Below are 20,000 nucleotides of genomic sequence, written 5' to 3' on the forward strand. Positions count from 1 at the left end.
CTGCTTTCTGAAATAAAGCGAATTCTAGGGGTGACCCCGAATAGTGGAAGATTCGATGCATCGATATGCAGAGCCTGATTCGACCACCAATCTCACAGTCGAATCTTCGCGGGTGTTATTATGAAACGAGGATCATACCATTTTGGCAATATGGGGGCTGCTCAATGTCTAATTTCACACAGAACTACTGGTTTTGTACGGTTATATTAAAGTGATGGTTCGGAGTAACTCACCCTAGGGTCCTTTGCACCATGACCTCGAGCCAAACACCCCCCCAGAAGCTTTTTTCACCTGGGTCTAACATTGGGAGAGTTAGCTAGAGTAGCGTTAGCCGCTGAGTAGCTTAGCGCAGGGGCTAATGGACCCACGTTTGTATCTCTTAAATGACCCCACTAATAATGCCCGAAATGATACCAAAGGTCTACACTAGTATATATAGGTTATGCTCTCATAAAACGATGGATTGGAAAGTTTGTAAACACAGTCCACACAGCCAGACCTTCCTCCGCAGTGCTATGGAGGAGGGTCTGCCAAAGCGAGAGACCAGTGAAGCGCTCACCTGGTTGGATGTGATGGCAGCAGTCTGTTGGTTCTGTTGGTTCTGTTGGTTCTGCTGGTTCTGTTGGTTATGCTGCTGCTGTCGCCTCTGGGCCTCCGCGCCGCTGCCGGTCGTCCCGTTGGCGGCGCCGGTGGAGGCGCCATCGGCTGCCGACTCAGGCAGGACGACGCAGATCAGATCCCCGGACACGATGCCGCAGGACGACAGCGTCTCGCCGGAGTCGGACAGGACCTCCGAGCCGTTGAGCGACAAGCTGAACTGTGTGTCTGCACTGAAACAGAACAATAATAACACCGTTTCTACTGCCGGCACCGGGACCAGAACAGGACTTTAACGTCAGGACTCGCAACTGAAAAATGACACATTGATGTACAGTACAGGCCAAAAGTTTGGACACACCTTCTCATTCAATGCGTTTCCTTTTTATTTTCATGACTATTTACATTGTAGATTCTCACTGAAGGCATCAAAACTATGAATGAACACATATGGAATTATGTACTTAACAAAAAAGTGTGAAATAACTGAAAACATGTCTTATATTTTAGATTCTTCAAAGTAGCCACCCTTTGCTTTTTTATTAATAAGGAAAAACTTCCACTAATGAACCCTGACAAAGCACACCTGTGAAGGTAAAACCATTTCAGGTGACTACCTCATGAAGCTCATTGAGAGAACACCAAGGGTTTGCAGAGTTATCAAAAAAAGCAAAGGGTGGCTACTTTGAAGAATCTAAAATATAAGACATGTTTTCAGTTATTTCACACTTTTTTGTTAAGTACATAATTCCATATGTGTTCATTCATAGTTTTGATGCCTTCAGTGAGAATCTACAATGTAAACAGTCATGAAAATAAAAAGGAAACGCATTGAATGAGAAGGTGGGTCCAAACTTTTGGCCTGTACTGTATGTGGTCAAAAATATCACGATATTTGATTCTAGAGCCAGGCAGATAAATCGGCGGGCAGATATTATCGGCCAACATTAAGCATTTTCCGAACTATCAGAATCTGCATTTATAACGGCCGATAAATGAATATTTAAAACATAAAAACGGACGAAACCCCCTTCAACCATGTTCTGAGCATTGGCGTCCCATAGTCTGTCCACCAGAGGGCGCTATCGCCAACACTCGTGTTTAACCCTTTAAAATTTCATATCTTAAATTTGTATTTTTGTATATTTTATTTATCAGAACTTTAATATATTTTGATGTTCTGTTGCGACAATAAAACAAAGAAGTTTATTTTTAAACTGCATTATCATATTATTTTAGTGATAAATAACTACAAATAACTAATATTAGGGAAATCTGTTTGTTTTGTTATGCATTTCTGGATTTAAAAAATATATATATGTATTGGCCGATAAATTGAAATATCTGATTTTTAAATCACCAAATTTATTATTATTATTATTATTTTTTTTTTTCTTTTTAAATCAGTCGGGCTCTATTTGATTCTCTCCACATCACCCATCAGCTGTAATCAGGTCTAAAGGCTCCAAGGGTGTCTGACCTGAGTCCGTGAGAAGACAGAAGCGTCTCCCTGATGAGGTCTGTGAGCTCGCTCAGACTGGCTTCTTCTCCCGGTAACTCCAGCCTGGTCGTCTGCCGCCGGATCCGAACTCGCAGCTTCATGCTGCACGCCAAACATCAACAGATTCACCTCTCAACAAGAGCATCAGACAAAGAATCCAGACTCTGTCACTGTAACTAAAAGGGGCAAAGACTAGAGATGCACCGATTACAACTTTCCAGGCATATTCCGATTTCCGATTTTCTTTGAGTTAGACCAGCCGATACTGATTTTAGCCGATTCCAATTAAATGTTTTCTAACCACTTTACAGCACACATAAATATTTATTTTCTATCTTTTCTTTAATAGAACATGTGTTGAACAGATAAAGGATCACTATAAAATAGAACTATATAAATGACTCCTGGTGTGGGACATTCACACACATCTAGAGACCAATGTTAGAACCATTTCTTTCTTCTCACATCTAATATCACACTAAAGAAATGTGATTCTGGTTCTTGGTGTGGTCCCTCCACGCCCTACTGTCTCCTTGCAGGTGTTGCATGTTGTAAACTTGTTATCTTCTGCACACACGCTGAAGAATGTCCAAACAGCTGACATGCTGCAGGTTAACTCACCAGGTCTCCTACATGTGGGAGAATAGCGCCGACACGCGCTTCACACAAAGAGAGCGTGCTGTGGCGTCCGTGCGTCCTTGAGAACTGTACAACTTCTGTTGTCAGTTCATTGCAGCATTGACATGAAATCACCATATGTCAGACTGACCTGCCGGTCACGGGTCGTGGCCGAGCACGTGAAAACCGGCCAATTCCGGTCACCGGCCGCTCTATCGGTGCATCTCTAATGTTTGGTACTACTAATTGGTTTTGTTTTGTCATGGTTCATGTGTGCAATAAACATTACACTTCGTTAGAAAAAAAATCATCGTGATATCAATTCTAAGTTAAAAAATCCTGATTCAATCGTGCAGGCCGAGAATGGTCCATTGTTAAGATTCAAATTATGCGGATTATATGGCCAAAACGAAAGCTCCAGGAGTCATTAATGTGCTATCTTTCTAGTACAAAACTCCGTCAGGAATATCCATCTTTTAAATCCTTGATGAGTCATTAAAGTAGTTTTTTTGGTGTTGGGAGTACTGTAGTTTTATGTTAGCCTGAAAGCAGACTGTATTTAATAATTCGGCAAAAAAATTCAGATGCAAAAAACGTCATTAATTTGCTATATTTCTAGTACAAAACTCCGTCAGGAATCTCCATATTTAAAATTCTTGATGAGTCATTAAAGTAGTTTCTTGGTGTTGGGATTACTGTAGCTTTTATGTTAGCCTGAAACCAGACTGTATTTAATAATTCGGCATAAAATTCAGATACTAAAAAAACTTTACATTTTCCGTTAACTAACGTTAGGGATTTAAGAGTTTGGAAGATAACATGACAACAAGACAAAACCGTCCACATATTATTATTATTATTGCAAAAATAAATAAAACAACACAGAAACAGATTCAACTAATCTATCAGAAGGCTGGAATTAAATCTGATTTGTTATTTAAGAAGAAATTAAAACGTTTCGTTTTCGTTTCTGGGCTGAACGTTAACTAACGTTTTAAGTTGCTGCGTAACAGTGCAGCTCTGCTAGTTAAACTTAGCTAGCTAGTGCTAACAAGGTTAGCTAGTTGACTTGTTTGAAAGACGATGTGGTGATAAAAGCAGTGAGAATAGTGCCGATACTTACATGAGGGATTAAAGTGATTAAATCCAGCTCGTTTTATCACATTTCTCTGAAGAGTTGCATCTGTAAACAGACCCAGGAGGAGCGGCGAGAGACAGCAGCGTCAAAACGGCACAGCTAAAAACACAGCTTCCGGTTTCAAAATGAAGAATTTCAAAATAAATAGCAAAATAAGCATCTATCTATCTATCTATCATCTAGATAGCTAGATGATAGATAGATAGATAGATAGATAGATAGATAGATAGATAGATAGATAGATAGATAGATAGATAGATAGATAGATAGATAGATAGATAGATAGATAGATAGATAGATAGATAGATAGATAGATAGATAGATAGATAGATAGATAGATAGATAGATAGATAGATAGATTTGCATAGGGCATAAAAAGGAACTGAGACCAAATATAAAAGAAACACCTGGAAATATAAAAAGACATTGATCAGATTTTAAAATAATCAACAGTTAGTCTATGTCTTTGTCATTGTTATTGATTTGAATTCTATTTAATTCTGTCTTAAATCTGTTAAGGATTGATCTTGAAGGTTAATTCCATAGATATAATTTTTTGTATTAGTGTTTTTGTTAAAAAAGATATATATTAAAAAATATGTTTGTATATACATAACCATATAATGAGTTATTGTTGACAGTGTGATAAACATGTCAACAATAAATTGTACTGTAAATGTGTTAATTACATTTTTTTTTTAATTATATTATAGGGAGATAATCATGCTTTTATTTTGAAGGCCGCTCGCCGCTCTGCTAACAAACACTTGACTAAACTTATTTGACTACAACTACGACAAGCGAGCAGTTTATTTGTTAGCGAACACTCTGGCTCGGGAACAATAACATAAACTTTTAAATACCACTTACCATCACTTTATGAGTTCTGTATTTTTAGCAAAAAAGTCACTATTTGTATCTTCATTTCGCTTCCATTAAAAGTTACAAATTCCATGCATCATGCCAAATTAACATCAGCGTTTTTTTAATAAAATTAACTTTGAAAACATTACAAACATAAGAATACACAATCTCCTAAAGGATGTAAATTCAATAAAATACATACAAAAGAATATAATATTCAACAGTCAGGGCTTTTGGGGAAAACAGCCGGCAAGGTATATCACTATATTATTGAGTTTCTAAGACAACTTGATTTAGTAAAGAGGATTTATTTATTTATTTACATGTCTATTTAGTTTTTTAGTTATTTAAATGCTTAGTTATTTAAATTTTAAATTAATTTAAAATTTTTTAATTCATTTTAAATTTTAAATTTTAAATTTATTCCCTGAATTTATCTCTCGTTCATACTCCAGTCCAATTGGTGGCGGTAATGCACCTTTAAGTTGGTTTGCCAACCGCCAATAAACCACGAATAATAATAAGAAGCTAACATTGAAGAAAACAAACGAAAACAAATCATCCGCGTTTGGTTTTTCTGTCAGACCGCTTGTGGGCTTCCGTACCGCTATTACTGCTGACAGGCTACCGGTGAAACGCAGCATTAAACTCTTGTTAACATCAAACCTTCTCTGCTCAGGACCATGAGTCGGAGTTATAACGATGAGCTCCAGTATCTGGAGAAGAAGGGCAAGAACTGCTGGAGGATTAAGAAAGGCTTTGTCCCAAACATGCAGGTGAGACTCCGGACACACTTTTCAGCTGTTAACGTGGCCAGCTAGCAGGTTAGCTTACAGCATTACAGTTAACTATACAGTTAGCACATGTTGGCTAGTTATGTGGATTTTAACCAGGCAGGGACTCCATTCTGAAATATGAAACTAATACACTTAATTTAGTAATAATGAACCGTATGTAGTCACAAGAACCAATGAAAAATATCCCTGAAATCCGCCGTTAACCCAAGTTAATACCTGCTGACGTAGTTTAGTGATACCACTATTAGCTATAAAATAGTAGCCGAATTAAAGGGTGGATCCTACTGATAAGCAAACATGTAAAATAAATCAAAATATAGTGTGCAGTTTGGCTACGTAGGCATTTTAAGTCATAATTGACAGTTTTTCTAATGGAAAGTCGCGGAGTATAATCTGAACTAGACTGGGGTTTTAAAATTGATATAAAATTGAGAGAATAAAACTCAGGTTTTTTTTGTAACATAAACCAATATTTTATAAGGATCCAATGCCTTTGGTTAAGAGATATAGGCCCAAACAATACCTATACAGTCAGTTAGCACATAGACTTTAACCAGGCAGGGACTCCCTTCTGAATATATAACAATAATAAACTGTATGTAGTCACAAGAACCAATGAAAACTGTCGCCGATATCAGCCGTAAACCAAAGATAAAACCCGCTGACGTAGTTTAGTGATAGCATTGTTAGCTATGAAATAGTAGCCGAATTAAAGGGTGGATCCTAGTGATATGAAAACATGTAACATAAATCTAAATATAGTGTACTGTTTGGCTACGTAGGCATCTTAAATCATAATTTATAGTTTTTTCTAATGGAAATCAGCAGAGTATAATCTGACCAAGACTGGATCTTTGAAATTATATGATATCAAGAGATTGAACTGGATTGACCATAGTCTGGCATTGTCCACACAGCATTCTGGGATGGGATAAAAACGTGCTCTGGTTTATTGGCATTCCTTTAAACCAATCACAATCATCTTGGGCGGGGCTAAGCTCCAGACGGAGCCACGGTGCCTCTGCTAAATAGTCTCGGGAAGGAACTGGTTTTGGTGGAACGTGTGTACGTTAGAGCTGGGCGATATGGCAAAAATCAAATATCACGATATCTTTGACAAAATACCTCAATGGCGATATTGTAGTGTGACTATTGATGCTTTCCCAAAATATTAACACAATGAGTTTTGATAAATAATCACCAATAATGTATAAGTTGGGTAAAGGCAAATAATAGAACAGCTAGAACAGTCTGGTAAGTTCAGAAAAGTACATCACTTTACTGTAATGCAGCCTTTAAAACCAGGAAAAGACAACTTGTGTCATATCACGATATCCAAAATCTAAGACGATATCAAGTTTAATATATTAATGTCGATATAATATCGATATATTGACCAGCCCTAGTGTAGAGCTTGGCCTTAAAAGTTTGGCCCAATAAGGCCCGAGCCCGACAAGTACGTTTTGATGACAGCTTTTTAAAAACCTGAACCGATTAACAGCCTGACATTATTGAAATGTGCCCACGCACACACACAGCTCTTTTGCCTTTTGTCAAGAATGAGTAATTTATAAAAAAAGATTTACCATAATTTATTCATGTCTAACGGAGGCTATCTGCCACTTGGAAGTTGGAACAAAGAAATAAAAGAAGTCCTCCAGAGGCCAGCCTCCGTTTCACCTCCTCAGCATCCAGTTTCACACTAATCGAAACGCAACCTGGCCGCTCATTTACCGCGCAACCCGGAGCGCAAGCCCGAGCCCGAGTAAAATGATAGAAATTAAGACCGAACCTGTCGGGTCCGGTCATGTTCGGGCAAAGATCTACGGCGCTACCCTAGTGCACGTTCAAAAGTAGTTTTAGTCGTGCAACAGAAAACTCAGATTGGACAGATAGTCTAGCTAGCTGTCTGTATTTACCCTGCAGAGATCTGAGGAACAGACAAACAGACAGACAGACAGACAGACAGACAGACAGACAGACAGACAGACAGACAGATAATCTAGCTAGCTGTCTGTATTTACCCTGCAGAGATCTGAGGAGCAGTTAGACAGACAGACAGACAGTCTAGCTAGCTGTCTGGATTTACCCTGCAGAGATCTGAGGAGCAGTTAACCATAGTCCTCACAAATCAGCTGGAGGTTAGAGCGCCAACACAGAGACAGAGGAAGGAGACAGGACATCCGAACACTGACATCTGAAAAGAGGGACATCCGGTGGAAGTGGATATTACATTACATGTCATTTAGCTGACGCTTTTTATCCAAAGCGACTTCCAATTACTATATATGTCAGAGGTAGCACTCCTCTGGAGCAACTAGGGGTTAAGTGCCTTGCTCAGGGACACATTGGTTGATGTATCGCAGTGGGAATCAAACTCAGGTCTCCCACACCAAAGGCATGTGTCATATCCACTGCTCCATCACCACCTTCATAGATGTAGTAGGAGATAGATGTGGTAGATTAGAGTGACCATGATAAGGATGGTGTCATCGTACGTTTTTATTATAGTGATTGATTGTATTAAAGCTCAACAATCCTCAGAGTCTACGTGAAGATTCGGACCGACGCATTAACCAGACCTTTTCTTCTCTCAGGTGGAGGGAGTCTTCTACGTGAACGAACCTCTGGAGAAACTGATGTTTGAGGAGCTTCGCCAGGCCTGCGGAGGGAGAGGTCAGCTGCTGTTTCACCGCCACTCTTCACCCGGTGAAATCGCTCTGAAGTCTGTCTGACTTCATTTATGGTTTCTGTCCTTCAGGCGGTGTGGGTGGATTCCTTCCAGCCATGAAACAAATCGGGAACGTGGCGGCACTGCCGGGGATTGTACACGTGAGTACACAATGTGTCCGAGTGACTGATGGGAGCAGGAATCTCTGAAATTGGTCCAGTATTAAGAGAGAGAAACGAGCTGCGATGTGATGTTAATGGGAAATTGTGCCCTGTTTGCGTCAGTCAGCATCCACTAAAAGTTCTGTTGTTGGTGCTGACAGACTCAGATTATTATTCTAAGTGTCTGAGAACATTATGGGATGGATCCCTACAGAGATAGAGCTTTTAGTTAAAGAGTAAGATCCTTTTAGTTTAACATGAAACAGCCCCGAAATCACCATCACCAAACTCCACCAGACTCCATGTAAATAATCAGGATTTTTATCTTCATAAAACACACTTCATTCAAAGTGGACAGAAACTAAATAAAACTATCAAAAGCCGTCTTGGTTCATCTTTCCACTGTTCCAACAATCACCACTCTGGTTTGGTTGAAATAAACCCTTAATTCACCCATTTACATGTGGAGATATGCTGGCTCTATACACGCTAAAAGTCCTGATTATTTACATGGAGTCTGGTGGAGATATGCTGGCTCTATACACGCTAAAAGTCCTGATTATTTACATGGAGTCTGGTGGAGATATGCTGGCTCTATACACGCTAAAAGTCCTGATTATTTACATGGAGTCTGGTGGAGATATGCTGCTCTATACACACTAAAAGTCCTGATTATTTACATGGAGTCTGGTGGAGATATGCTGGCTCTATACACACTAAAAGTCCTGATTATTTACATGGAGTCTGGTGGAGATATGCTGGCTCTATACACGCTAAAAGTCCTGATTATTTACATGGAGTCTGGTGGAAATATGCTGGCTCTATACACGCTAAAAGTCCTAATTATTTACATGGAGTCTGGTGGAGATATGCTGGCTCTATACATGCTAAAAGTCCTAATTATTTACATGGAGTCTGGTGGAGATATGCTGACTCTATACACGCTAAAAGTCCTGATTATTTACATGGAGTCTGGTGGAGATATGCTGGCTCTATACACACTAAAAGTCCTGATTATTTACATGGAGTCTGGTGGAGATATGCTGGCTCTATACACACTAAAAGTCCTGATTATTTACATGGAGTCTGGTGGAGATATGCTGGCTCTATACACGCTAAAAGTCCTGATTATTTACATGGAGTCTGGTGGAGTTTGGTGACGGTGATTTCAGGGCTGTTTCATGTTAAACTAAAAGGATCTTACTCTTTAACTAAAAGGTCTATCTCTGTAGGGATCCATCCCATAATGTTGTCAGACACTTAGAATAATAATCTCAGTCTGTCAGCGGCAAAAACAGAACTTTTAGTGGACGGAAACTGAATTTTTGTCCTGTAGGGTTAAATTACAGCCCGGTTCATGGCTGCCAGTTACAGCATTCTCACTCAATACTGGACCAACTTAAACCATTTTTGTTCACATTAGTCACAGAGAAACAAAAACATGGGGAAATATATTGAATAATACCAAAATGACCCTTTTTAATTGGACAGCAAAAGCTCCATGCTGACTGTACTGTGTGCTTAATGGCTCCACAGAGGTCCATCGGTCTCCCAGACGTTCACTCCGGATATGGATTTGCGATCGGAAACATGGCTGCCTTCGACATGAACAACCCCGATGCTGTGGTGTCTCCAGGTACGACACACATTTAGTTTATTATTCTCAGACAGACTCAAGACTTTGGGACCAAATCCAGGACGTTCTGGCAGGATATCGTGGTGTTATAAGAGAAGCATAGCTCCTTTTTAAAGGCTCCTCAGTGGTTAGTGTGAACGTAAGAGAGAGGGAGAGCTGTCGGCTATCAGAGCAGAGAAAATATTAAAGATATATAATTATATTGTTCTTTCTGGTCCGGACTTTCAGATGTGAAACAACCCTATGTTTTAGGAAAATAACTCATGCTAAATGTAATTAATATTAACAGAAGATGAGTCCCTGATGTTAGACGATTAGCTGCTGTGAGGAGATAAAATCAGACTCTATAAAAGTTAGGGGTGGTTCGGTTCGTATCACGGTTTTCGGTTCTGTAGGTTCTTGTTATTTTTTCTTTTAATCTTTAACACTCCAGAATATACTTCAGCATATATATATATATATATATATATATATATAGCTAAAATTAGCATATTGAATGCATGTTGCACAATGCATGCACACAGTGGCAGTTCTACCTATTGTTTTATTTCATCATAGGTAACATGAAATCCCAAAATGTTCCCACACACCAGACTAGATACGACGCTGGTGCATCCTCCAGCTCCGGGCAGCCTTCCTTATCTCTCCCTCTCGCCATTTCTACACGTGACGTGACCTGCAGCACGCCACAGCGGTCGGCTCGGCTCGCCGCCTCTCAAAATCTGATTTAAAAAATCTTTCAAAATGACCTTTGTCGATCAAAAAAACAGACGGATTCAGCAACCGTATAGCCTATTTCTCTCTTCAAATGTTTCAGAAACACGTTTCGGTGAACTATTTTAGCACAATATGAGATCATATTCAGAACGAGACGCTGTAAGAGTCTGTTTTGAAATTTCGGGAGCAGCCAGACCCACGTGACGCGTTCGTCCAATCAGCTGCCACGTGTTGAGTTCGTCGAAAGTGGCCACTACGGCAGGAAGTGGTTAGTGACTGTTGGCGCACATTTGTTCCTTTTGTTTGGTCGGTAATTATCGCGTGGCATCGGTGTAGATGCGTTGTTTTTGAACAAACCATTGCCAATGAATAACTTGTCCAAGAGTTCAAACTTAAAGTTGGATATGGTGATCCGTTTATTTGAAGTAAACGGCAAAATAATCGAACAAAATAATAATTCTTCTTTTAATCTTGCCATGTTATCATACACGTAACCACATAAAAAACAACAACTGTGACCTTGCTGTGCGCAACACAGCTGAAGCAATTAGGCCACATTTAAAGGAACGCGCCGACTTATTGGGACTTTATCTTATTCACCGTAACCCCCAGAGTTAGACCAGTCCATACATACCCTTCTCATCTCTTATTGGGACTTTATCTTATTCACTGTAACCCCCAGAGTTAGACTAGTCCATACATACCCTTCTCATCTCTTATTGGGACTTTATCTTATTCACTGTAACCCCCAGAGTTAGACTAGTCCATACATACCCTTCTCATCTCTTATTGGGACTTTATCTTATTCACTGTAACCCCCAGAGTTAGACCAGTCCATACATACCCTTCTCATCTCTTATTGGGACTTTATCTTATTCACTGTAACCCCCAGAGTTAGACCAGTCCATACATACCCTTCTCATCTCTGTGCGTGCTGTAACGCTGTCTGACGGCTCCAGCAGCATCAGCCCATAACAGAACCTGCAGGTAACTGGTTCCAGTAATCCTACTGCTCCCAATAAGTGACAAAATAACACCAACATGTTCCTATTTACATGTTGTGATTTATAGAGTCACAGCATGTACAAAAAACAACGCAACATGAGACACAGCCGTCTTCTAACCGTAAACAAACCGGGAACTATATTCTCAGGCGGAAGAATATAGTACTTGGGCGGAGTGATTTGCTTTGCAGCAAGCCTGTCTGAGAATATAGTTCCCGGTTTGTTTACGGTTAGAAGACGGCTGTGTCTCATGTTACGTTGTTTTTTGTACACGCTGTGACTCTACAAATCACAACATGGAAACAGGAACATGTTGGTGTTATTTTGTCACTTTTGTCACAATTCGGAGCAGTAGGCTAGTTGGAACCAGTTACCTGCAGGATCTGTGCTAGGCTAAGCTAATGCTGGAGCCGTCAGACAGCGTTACAGCATGCACGGAGATGAGAAGAGTATGTATGGACTTGTCTTACTCTGGGGGTTACGGTGAATAAGATAAATTCACAATAAGTCGGTGTGTTCCTTTTTAAATAAACGTTTCCACCCCCAGCATCACACGCTGATTGCCAATGAAATGGCTCCAACAGTGACCATTAACAGTGTACTGACGGACCGTGCAGCGCGCACACGCTCCGAGCCGTGCCACCCCTAATAAAAGTCTAAATGTGCACCACGTTGGGGCGGCCTCTAGCTCACCCAGTAGGAGCGTGCGCCCCACGTAGGCTGAGTCCTTTGCAGCTGCGCAGGTTCGAGTCCGGCCTGTGGAACTTTTACTGCATGTCATCCCCCATCTCTCTCCCACTTTTCCTGTCTTATCCATTGTCACTCTCAAATAAAGGGGGAAAGCCCGGCAAAAAAACACCCATCTTTTAAATATGCACCACGTTGTGTTTGGCAGGCGGCGTCGGTTTCGACATAAACTGCGGCGTACGTCTGCTGAGGACGAACCTGGACGAAGGGGACGTCCAACCGGTGAAGGAGCAGCTGGCCCAGGCGCTGTTCGACCACATCCCCGTGGGGGTTGGGTCCAAGGGAGTCATCCCCATGGGGGCCAAGTAAGGAGCAAACTCAGGGACTCTGAAGTCTCCATGGCTTCATTTACACTGTTATGTTATGGTTCAGCTACTAATGTTACCATGACCAACTACCAGTAATGGGCAGAGTCTCCACCATGGATGTATTAAAGGTCCCATGACATGGTGCTCTTTGGATGCTTTTATATAGGCCTTACTGGTCCCCTAATACTGTATCTGAAGTCTCTTTTATATAGACCTTAGTGGTCCCCTAATACTGTATCTGAAGTCTCTTTTATATAGACCTTAGTGGACTCCTAATACTGTATCTGAAGTCTCTTTTATATAGACCTTAGTGGACTCCTAATACTGTATCTGAAGTCTATTTTATATAGACCTTAGTGGACTCCTAATACTGTATCTGAAGTCTTCTATATAGACCTTAGTGGTCCCCTAATACTGTATCTGAAGTCTCTTTTATATAGACCTTAGTGGTCCCCCAATACTGTATCTGAAGTATCTTTTATATAGACCTTAGTGGTCCCCTAATACTGTATCTGAAGTCTTTTATATAGGCCTTAGTGGTCCCCTAATACTGTATCTGAAGTATCTTTTATATAGACCTTAGTGGTCCCCTAATACTGTATCTGAAGTCTCTTTTATATAGACCTTAGTGGTCTCCTAATACTGTATCTGAAGTCTCTTTTATATAGACCTTAGTGGGCCCCTAATACTGTATCTGAAGTCTCTTTTATATAGACCTTAGTGGTCCCCTAATACTGTATCTGAAGTCTTTTATATAGGCCTTAGTGGTCCCCTAATACTGTATCTGAAGTATCTTTTATATAGACCTTAGTGGTCCCCTAATACTGTATCTGAAGTCTCTTTTATATAGACCTTAGTGGACTCCTAATACTGTATCTGAAGTCTCTTTTATATAGACCTTAGTGGTCCCCTAATACTGTATCTGAAGTCTCTTACATATACACGCTGCCTCCTGTTTATGCCCAATATATTCGAGAGTGTGGATGAGATGTGCGTGTTGTGTTCAGGGACCTGGAGGAGGCTCTGGAGATGGGAGTGGACTGTTGATGAAATATGTGTGTTGTGTTCAGGGACCGGGAGGAAGCTCTGGAGATGGGAGTGGACTGTTGATGAGATGTGTGCGTGTTGTGTTCAGGGACCTGGAGGAAGCTCTGGAGATGGGAGTGGACTGGTCTCTGAGGGAGGGGTACGCCTGGGCCGAGGACAAGGAGCACTGCGAGGAGTACGGCCGTATGCTGCAGGCCGACCCCAACAAAGTCTCCTCCAAGGCCAAGAAGAGAGGCCTGCCGCAGGTATCCCAGCAGCCCCGGGGGCAAATATCTTTATTTACACATAACTTGACCAGTGAAGGATATCAGAAGTCTCTTTCCCGGTGCTGGCTGAGCGTTACTGAGCAGCCTCCAACTGAGCTTGAAGACGTAGATGTGACGTGAGCAACCTGTCTGAAAGTGTGAAGTCTTCTGGTAGCTGTGCCGAGAGAAATCTCAATCATTCCCAATCTTACAGAGACGGAGAGCGTAGGTATATGTAAGGAGATAACATAGGCACAGGCTAATTACTGATCACTGACATGCTAGTTAACATTAGTCATTAAACCTAAACAGATAATGGAAGTCCAAACTGCCTGTGAGCTTCTCCTGTACTATACGGTAATTCCTCTACTGTGTGACAGTAAGTCTCGTGGTTATGACCCAATCGTTAGCCTATTGTTATAAAAGCGTCTGCTACGGAGCCATAACGTGAGCTACAAGGTAATGGAGCCTTTTATACATTGTCGTGTTTCTTTAGAAATAAACAACGGACAAATAGTCTTTAAACGCTTCAGATGTAAAGTTATTCTCTGTCAAAGTGACGTCAGAATGAATGGGAGTCAATGGGATGCTAACGGGAGGTGATGGCTTGGTAGCATCTAAATGGCGCCATAGGAGCTACGCGTTTTGGAGAGAGGCTTGCCCCCCCTTGGTCTTTCATTGGATCATATTGTAGTAACGTCCCTGTTTTTAATCGCCTTCCCGTTGCGTTGCAGCTGGGGACTCTGGGAGCAGGAAACCACTACGCTGAGATCCAGGTGGTGGACGAGATCTACAACGACTACGCTGCCAAGAAGATGGGCATCGACCACAAAGGTCAGGTGTGCGTGATGATCCACAGCGGCAGCCGAGGGCTCGGACACCAGGTCGCCACAGGTAGGAATCGCCGCTCAACACACACCTGGAGGACACGTTCAGAAAGTTTAAAGTTTGGTTCCTGAAGTCTGTATGGGGGGGGGGTGGGTGGGTGCACGTTGGTATCTATGGAAAGGATCCCTACAGAGATAGAGCTTTTAGTTAAAGAGTAAGATCCTTTTAGTTTAACATGAAACAGCCCCGAAATCACCATCACCAAACTCCACCAGACTCAATGTAAATAATCAGGACTTTTAGTGTGTATAGAGCCAGCATATCTCCACCAGACTCCATGTAAATAATCAGGACTTTTATCATCGTAAAACACACTTCATTCAAAGTGGACAGAAACTAAATAAAACTACCAAAGTCCGTCTTGGTTCATCTTTCCACTGTTCCAACTATCACCACTCTGGTTTGGTTGAAATAAACCCTTAATTCACCCATTTACATGTGGAGATATGCTGGCTCTATACACGCTAAAAGTCCTGATTATTTACATGGAGTCTGGTGGAGATATGCTGGCTCTATACACGCTAAAAGTCCTGATTATTTACATGGAGTCTGGTGGAGATATGCTGGCTCTATACACGCTAAAAGTCCTGATTATTTACATGGAGTCTGGTGGAGATATGCTGGCTCTATACACGCTAAAAGTCCTGATTATTTACATGGAGTCTGGTGGAGATATGCTGGCTCTATACACGCTAAAAGTCCTGATTATTTACATGGAGTCTGGTGGAGATATGCTGGCTCTATACACGCTAAAAGTCCTGATTATTTACATGGAGTCTGGTGGGTTCATAAAGTTTATAAAGTTTGGTCCGTAAAGTCTGTAAAGTTCGTAAAGTTTATAAGGTTCATAAAGTTTTGGTTTGTAAAGAACATGAAGCTCATTTTGACATTTTGAACTCAAGGATGACATGAATATCCGTCAATATAAATGTTTAAAGATTTGTGTTTTAATGTCCGAAGAAGAACTAATTTAAACAATTTTGATAAACGTGAATTCTTTACAAAGCGACTTTAAATGAATCCAGATGTTGTTTTAAAATACATAAATGTTGTTGTACAGACGCTCTGGTTGCCATGGAGAAGGCGATGAAGAGAGATAAGATCATAGTGAACGACCGCCAGCTGGCGTGCGCTCGCATCATGTCGCCGGAAGGCCAGGACTACCTGAAGGGCATGGCGGCCGCGGGGAACTACGCCTGGGTCAACCGCTCGTCCATGACCTTCCTCACCCGACAGGTACACACACGCCGAGCATCATGGGACAGAGACTGTCCAGGGTGGAGACTGTGCAAGGTGGAGACTGTCTAAGGTGGAGACTGTCTAAGGTGGAGATTGTGCAGGGTGGAGACTGTGCAGGGTGGAGATTGTGCAGGGTGGAGATTGTGCAGGGTGGAGATTGTCCAGGGTGGAGACTGTGCAGGGTGGAGACTGTGCAGGGTGGAGATTGTCCAGGGTGGAGACTGTGCAGGGTGGAGATTGTGCAAGGTGGAGACTGTCTAAGGTGGAGACTGTCTAAGGTGGAGATTGTCCAGGGTGGAGATTGTGCAGGGTGGAGATTGTGCAGGGTGGAGATTGTGCAGGGTGGAGATTGTCTAGAGGCTGTCTAGGGTGGAGACTGTGTAGGGTGGAGACTGTGTAGGGTGGAGATTGTGTAGGGTGGAGACTGTCTAGGGTGGAGTCTGTGTAGGGTGGAGACTGTGTAGGGTGGAGATTGTGTAGGGTGGAGACTGTCTAGGGTGGAGACTGTCTAGAGGCTGTGTAGGGGGGAGACTGTCTAGAGGCTGTCTAGGGTGGAGACTGTGTAGGGTGGAGACTGTGTAGGGTGGAGACTGTCTAGAGGCTGTCTAGGGTGGAGACTGTCTAGAAACTGTGTAGGGTGGAGACTGTCTAGGGTGGAGACTGTCTAGGGTGGGGACTGTGTAGGGTGGAGACTGTCTAGGGTGGAGACTGTCCAACGGGGAGACTGTGTAGGGTGGAGACTGTCTAGAGACTGTGTAGGGTGGAGACTGTGTAGGGTGGAGACTGTGTAGGGTGGAGACTGTCTAAGGTGGAGACTGTCTACTAGAGGTGTTGAAATTAATCAAATAATCGATGCATCGAATCGTGGTCATGGACGATGCTGCATCGATAATCGGCCGGCTCATAATCGATTATTTCTGTTTATAATATAATGTAGGCCTAACAACATTTCTGTTTACATATTCTGGTATGTTTTTGCACATTCAGGAAGTGCCATGTGCTCAGCGCTGTATAGTTTTATGAATCCAAGTTATTTAGTATCAGAGCTCTGCAGAATGTTTGGTTTTTGAAGCTTGAAAAGCTATGAATTAAATATCCTACATGGCTTTAATAGAAAAATCTATTTGACGCATCGAGATATCGAATTGAATCGCTGACATGATAATCGTAATCAAATCGGGAGATCAGTGAAGATTCACACCTCTACTGTCTAGGGGGGAGACTGTCTAGGGGGGAGACTAGTGCCCTTTATATAGAGAGTGTGGCCAACTAGGGAATCTAATGTTCTGAGCATACCGTTCTGCGATTGGTTCATGGTGGTCCTTGTAAAGGAGTTTTTTTTACAGTGTGGTATTAGTACTTGTACTGCAGTAAAGGATCTAAATACTTCTTCCACTACTGGTTATTGTTTCAGGCCTTTTCTAAAGTGTTTGTCACGACGCCGGACGACCTGGACATGCACGTCATCTACGATGTTTCGCACAACATCGCCAAAGTGGAGGAGCACATGGTGGACGGGAAGCAGAAGACTCTGCTGCTCCACCGCAAAGGGTCCACCAGAGCTTTCCCCCCCCACCACCCACTCATCCCCGTAGACTACCAGGTACACTTCTTCACCCTGGACCTGCACTGTAACTCTTAAGTGTCTGACAACATCATGGGATGGATCCCTACAGAGATAGAGCTTTTAGTTAAAGAGTAAGATCCTTTTAGTTTAGCATGAAACAGCCCCGAAATCACCATCACCAAACTCCACCAGACTCCATGTAAATAATCAGGATTTTTATCTTCATAAAACACACTTTATTCAAAGTGGACAGAAACAAAATAAAACTATCAAAAGCCATCTTGGTTCATCTTTCCACTGTTCCAACAATCACCACTCTGGTTTGGTTGAAATAAACCCTTAATTCACCCATTTACATGTGGAGATATGCTGGCTCTATACACGCTAAAAGTCCTGATTATTTACATGGAGTCTGGTGGAGATATGCTGGCTCTATACACTCTAAAAGCCCTGATTATTTACATGGAGTCTGGTGGAGATATGCTGGCTCTATACACGCTAAAAGTCCTGATTATTTACATGGAGTCTGGTGGAGATATGCTGGCTCTATACACGCTAAAAGTCCTGATTATTTACATGGAGTCTGGTGGAGATATGCTGGCTCTATACACGCTAAAAGTCCTGATTATTTACATGGAGTCTGGTGGAGATATGCTGGCTCTATACACTCTAAAAGCCCTGATTATTTACATGGAGTCTGGTGGAGATATGCTGGCTCTATACACGCTAAAAGTCCTGATTATTTACATGGAGTCTGGTGGAGATATGCTGGCTCTATACACGCTAAAAGTCCTGATTATTTACATGGAGTCTGGTGGAGATATGCTGGCTCTATACACGCTAAAAGTCCTGATTATTTACATGGAGTCTGGTGGAGTTTGGTGATGGTGATTTCGGGGCTGTTTCATGTTAAACAAAAAGGATCTTACTCTTTAACTAAAAGCTCTATCTCTGTAGGGATCCTTTCCATAATGTTGTCAGACACTTAAAATAATAATCTGAGTCGGTCAGCGGCAAAAACAGAACTTTTGGTGGACTCTGACAGATTTTGCTTAATACCGGACCAGTTTGAAAGATTGTTGTTCCCATCAGTCATTTTAGATACAAAAACATGGACAACATAGGGTCCAGGTTGAACAAAGTCCCATGTTATTACCCTTTAATGAGGCTTAAGAAGTGCTTTGTGTGTGGTTACAGCTCACCGGTCAGCCGGTGTTGATCGGCGGGACCATGGGGACCTGCAGCTACGTCCTCACCGGGACGGAGCAGGGCATGACGGAGACGTTCGGCACAACGTGCCACGGAGCGGTAACGGCCTATCATATCTCTCGGTTTATTCACCGAACAATCAGTCGGCAGGTTTCAGTTCTAATGTTTAGGCCGGAACACATTCCCTTCACTGTGTGTGTGTGTGTGTGTGTGTGTGTGTGTGTGTGTGTGTGTGTGTGTGTGTGTGTGTGTGTGTGTGTGTGTGTGTGTGTGTTTTTTTTTTTTTTTTTTTTTGTTGTGTGTGTGTGTGTGTGTGTGTTGTGTGTGTGTGTTTGTTGTTGTTTCAGTGTGTGTTTTGTTGTGTTGTTCAGCTCTGGTTGGGTGTGTATTGTGTGTTTCAGCTCTGGTTGAGTTGTTTTGTTTGTGTGTTTCAGCTCTGGTTGGTGTGTGTGTGTGTTTCAGCTCTGGTGTGTGTGTGTTTCAGCTCTGGTGTGTGTGTGTGTGTTTCAGCTCTGATGTGTGTGTGTGTGTTTCAGCTCAGATGTGTTGTGTGTGTTTCAGCTCAGATGTGTGTGTGTGTGTTTCAGCTCAGATGTGTGTGTGTGGTGTGTTTCAGCTCAGATGTGTGTGTGTGTGTTTCAGCTCAGATGTGTGTGTGTGTGTGTGTTTCAGCTCAGGTGTGTGTGTGTGTTATAGCTCTGGTGTGTGTGTGTGTTATAGCTCTGGTGTGTGTGTGTGTTTCAGCTCGTGTGTGTGTTTCAGCTCTGTGTGTGTTGTTGTCCAGCTCTGTGTGTGTGTGTGTGTGTGTTTCAGCTCTGGTGTGTTTCAGCTCTGGTGTGTTTCAGCTCTGGTGTGTTTCAGCTCTGTGTGTGTGTGTTTCAGCTCTCGTGTGTGTGTGTGTGTGTGTGTTTCAGCTCTGGTGTGTGTGTGTGTGTGTGTGTGTGTTTCAGCTCTGATGTGTGTGTGTGTTTCAGCTCTGATGTGTGTGTGTTTCAGCTCTGATGTGTGTGTGTGTGTGTGTGTGTGTGTGTGTGTGTTTGTGTTTC

At 42.1% G+C, this 20,000-nt stretch overlaps 2 protein-coding genes across 3 annotated transcripts in view; one reads left to right on the forward strand and one right to left on the reverse strand.

Moving 5' to 3' along the window:
* Positions 1 to 3,966, reverse strand: part of fbxo7 (F-box protein 7) — a 20,507-nt gene extending 16,541 nt beyond the window's left edge. Inside the window, exons 1-3 of one of the 2 annotated variants that reach the window (XM_039792198.1) lie at positions 3,840 to 3,966; positions 2,078 to 2,200; positions 560 to 830 (exon numbers count right to left, since the gene is read on the reverse strand). In XM_039792198.1, coding sequence (XP_039648132.1) covers positions 560 to 830; positions 2,078 to 2,199 — 393 coding nt within the window. In that variant the 5' untranslated portion in view covers position 2,200; positions 3,840 to 3,966. Of the gene's footprint in view, positions 1 to 559; positions 831 to 2,077; positions 2,275 to 3,839 lie in introns of both variants that reach the window. The other variant, XM_039792199.1, reaches the window with a different exon arrangement.
* Positions 3,967 to 5,258: 1,292 nt separating this feature from the next.
* Positions 5,259 to 20,000, forward strand: part of rtcb (RNA 2',3'-cyclic phosphate and 5'-OH ligase) — a 17,126-nt gene continuing 2,384 nt past the window's right edge. The window contains exons 1-10 of the mRNA XM_039792411.1: positions 5,259 to 5,494; positions 8,113 to 8,191; positions 8,277 to 8,347; positions 9,884 to 9,983; positions 12,600 to 12,756; positions 13,895 to 14,051; positions 14,786 to 14,945; positions 16,000 to 16,175; positions 17,593 to 17,781; positions 18,943 to 19,053. Coding sequence (XP_039648345.1) covers positions 5,402 to 5,494; positions 8,113 to 8,191; positions 8,277 to 8,347; positions 9,884 to 9,983; positions 12,600 to 12,756; positions 13,895 to 14,051; positions 14,786 to 14,945; positions 16,000 to 16,175; positions 17,593 to 17,781; positions 18,943 to 19,053 — 1,293 coding nt within the window. The 5' untranslated portion in view covers positions 5,259 to 5,401. The remainder of the gene's footprint in view (positions 5,495 to 8,112; positions 8,192 to 8,276; positions 8,348 to 9,883; positions 9,984 to 12,599; positions 12,757 to 13,894; positions 14,052 to 14,785; positions 14,946 to 15,999; positions 16,176 to 17,592; positions 17,782 to 18,942; positions 19,054 to 20,000) is intronic.

The sequence above is a fragment of the Perca fluviatilis genome, chromosome 23 (genome assembly GCF_010015445.1).
Source record: "Perca fluviatilis chromosome 23, GENO_Pfluv_1.0, whole genome shotgun sequence".
NCBI classification, from domain to species: Eukaryota; Metazoa; Chordata; class Actinopteri; order Perciformes; family Percidae; genus Perca; species Perca fluviatilis.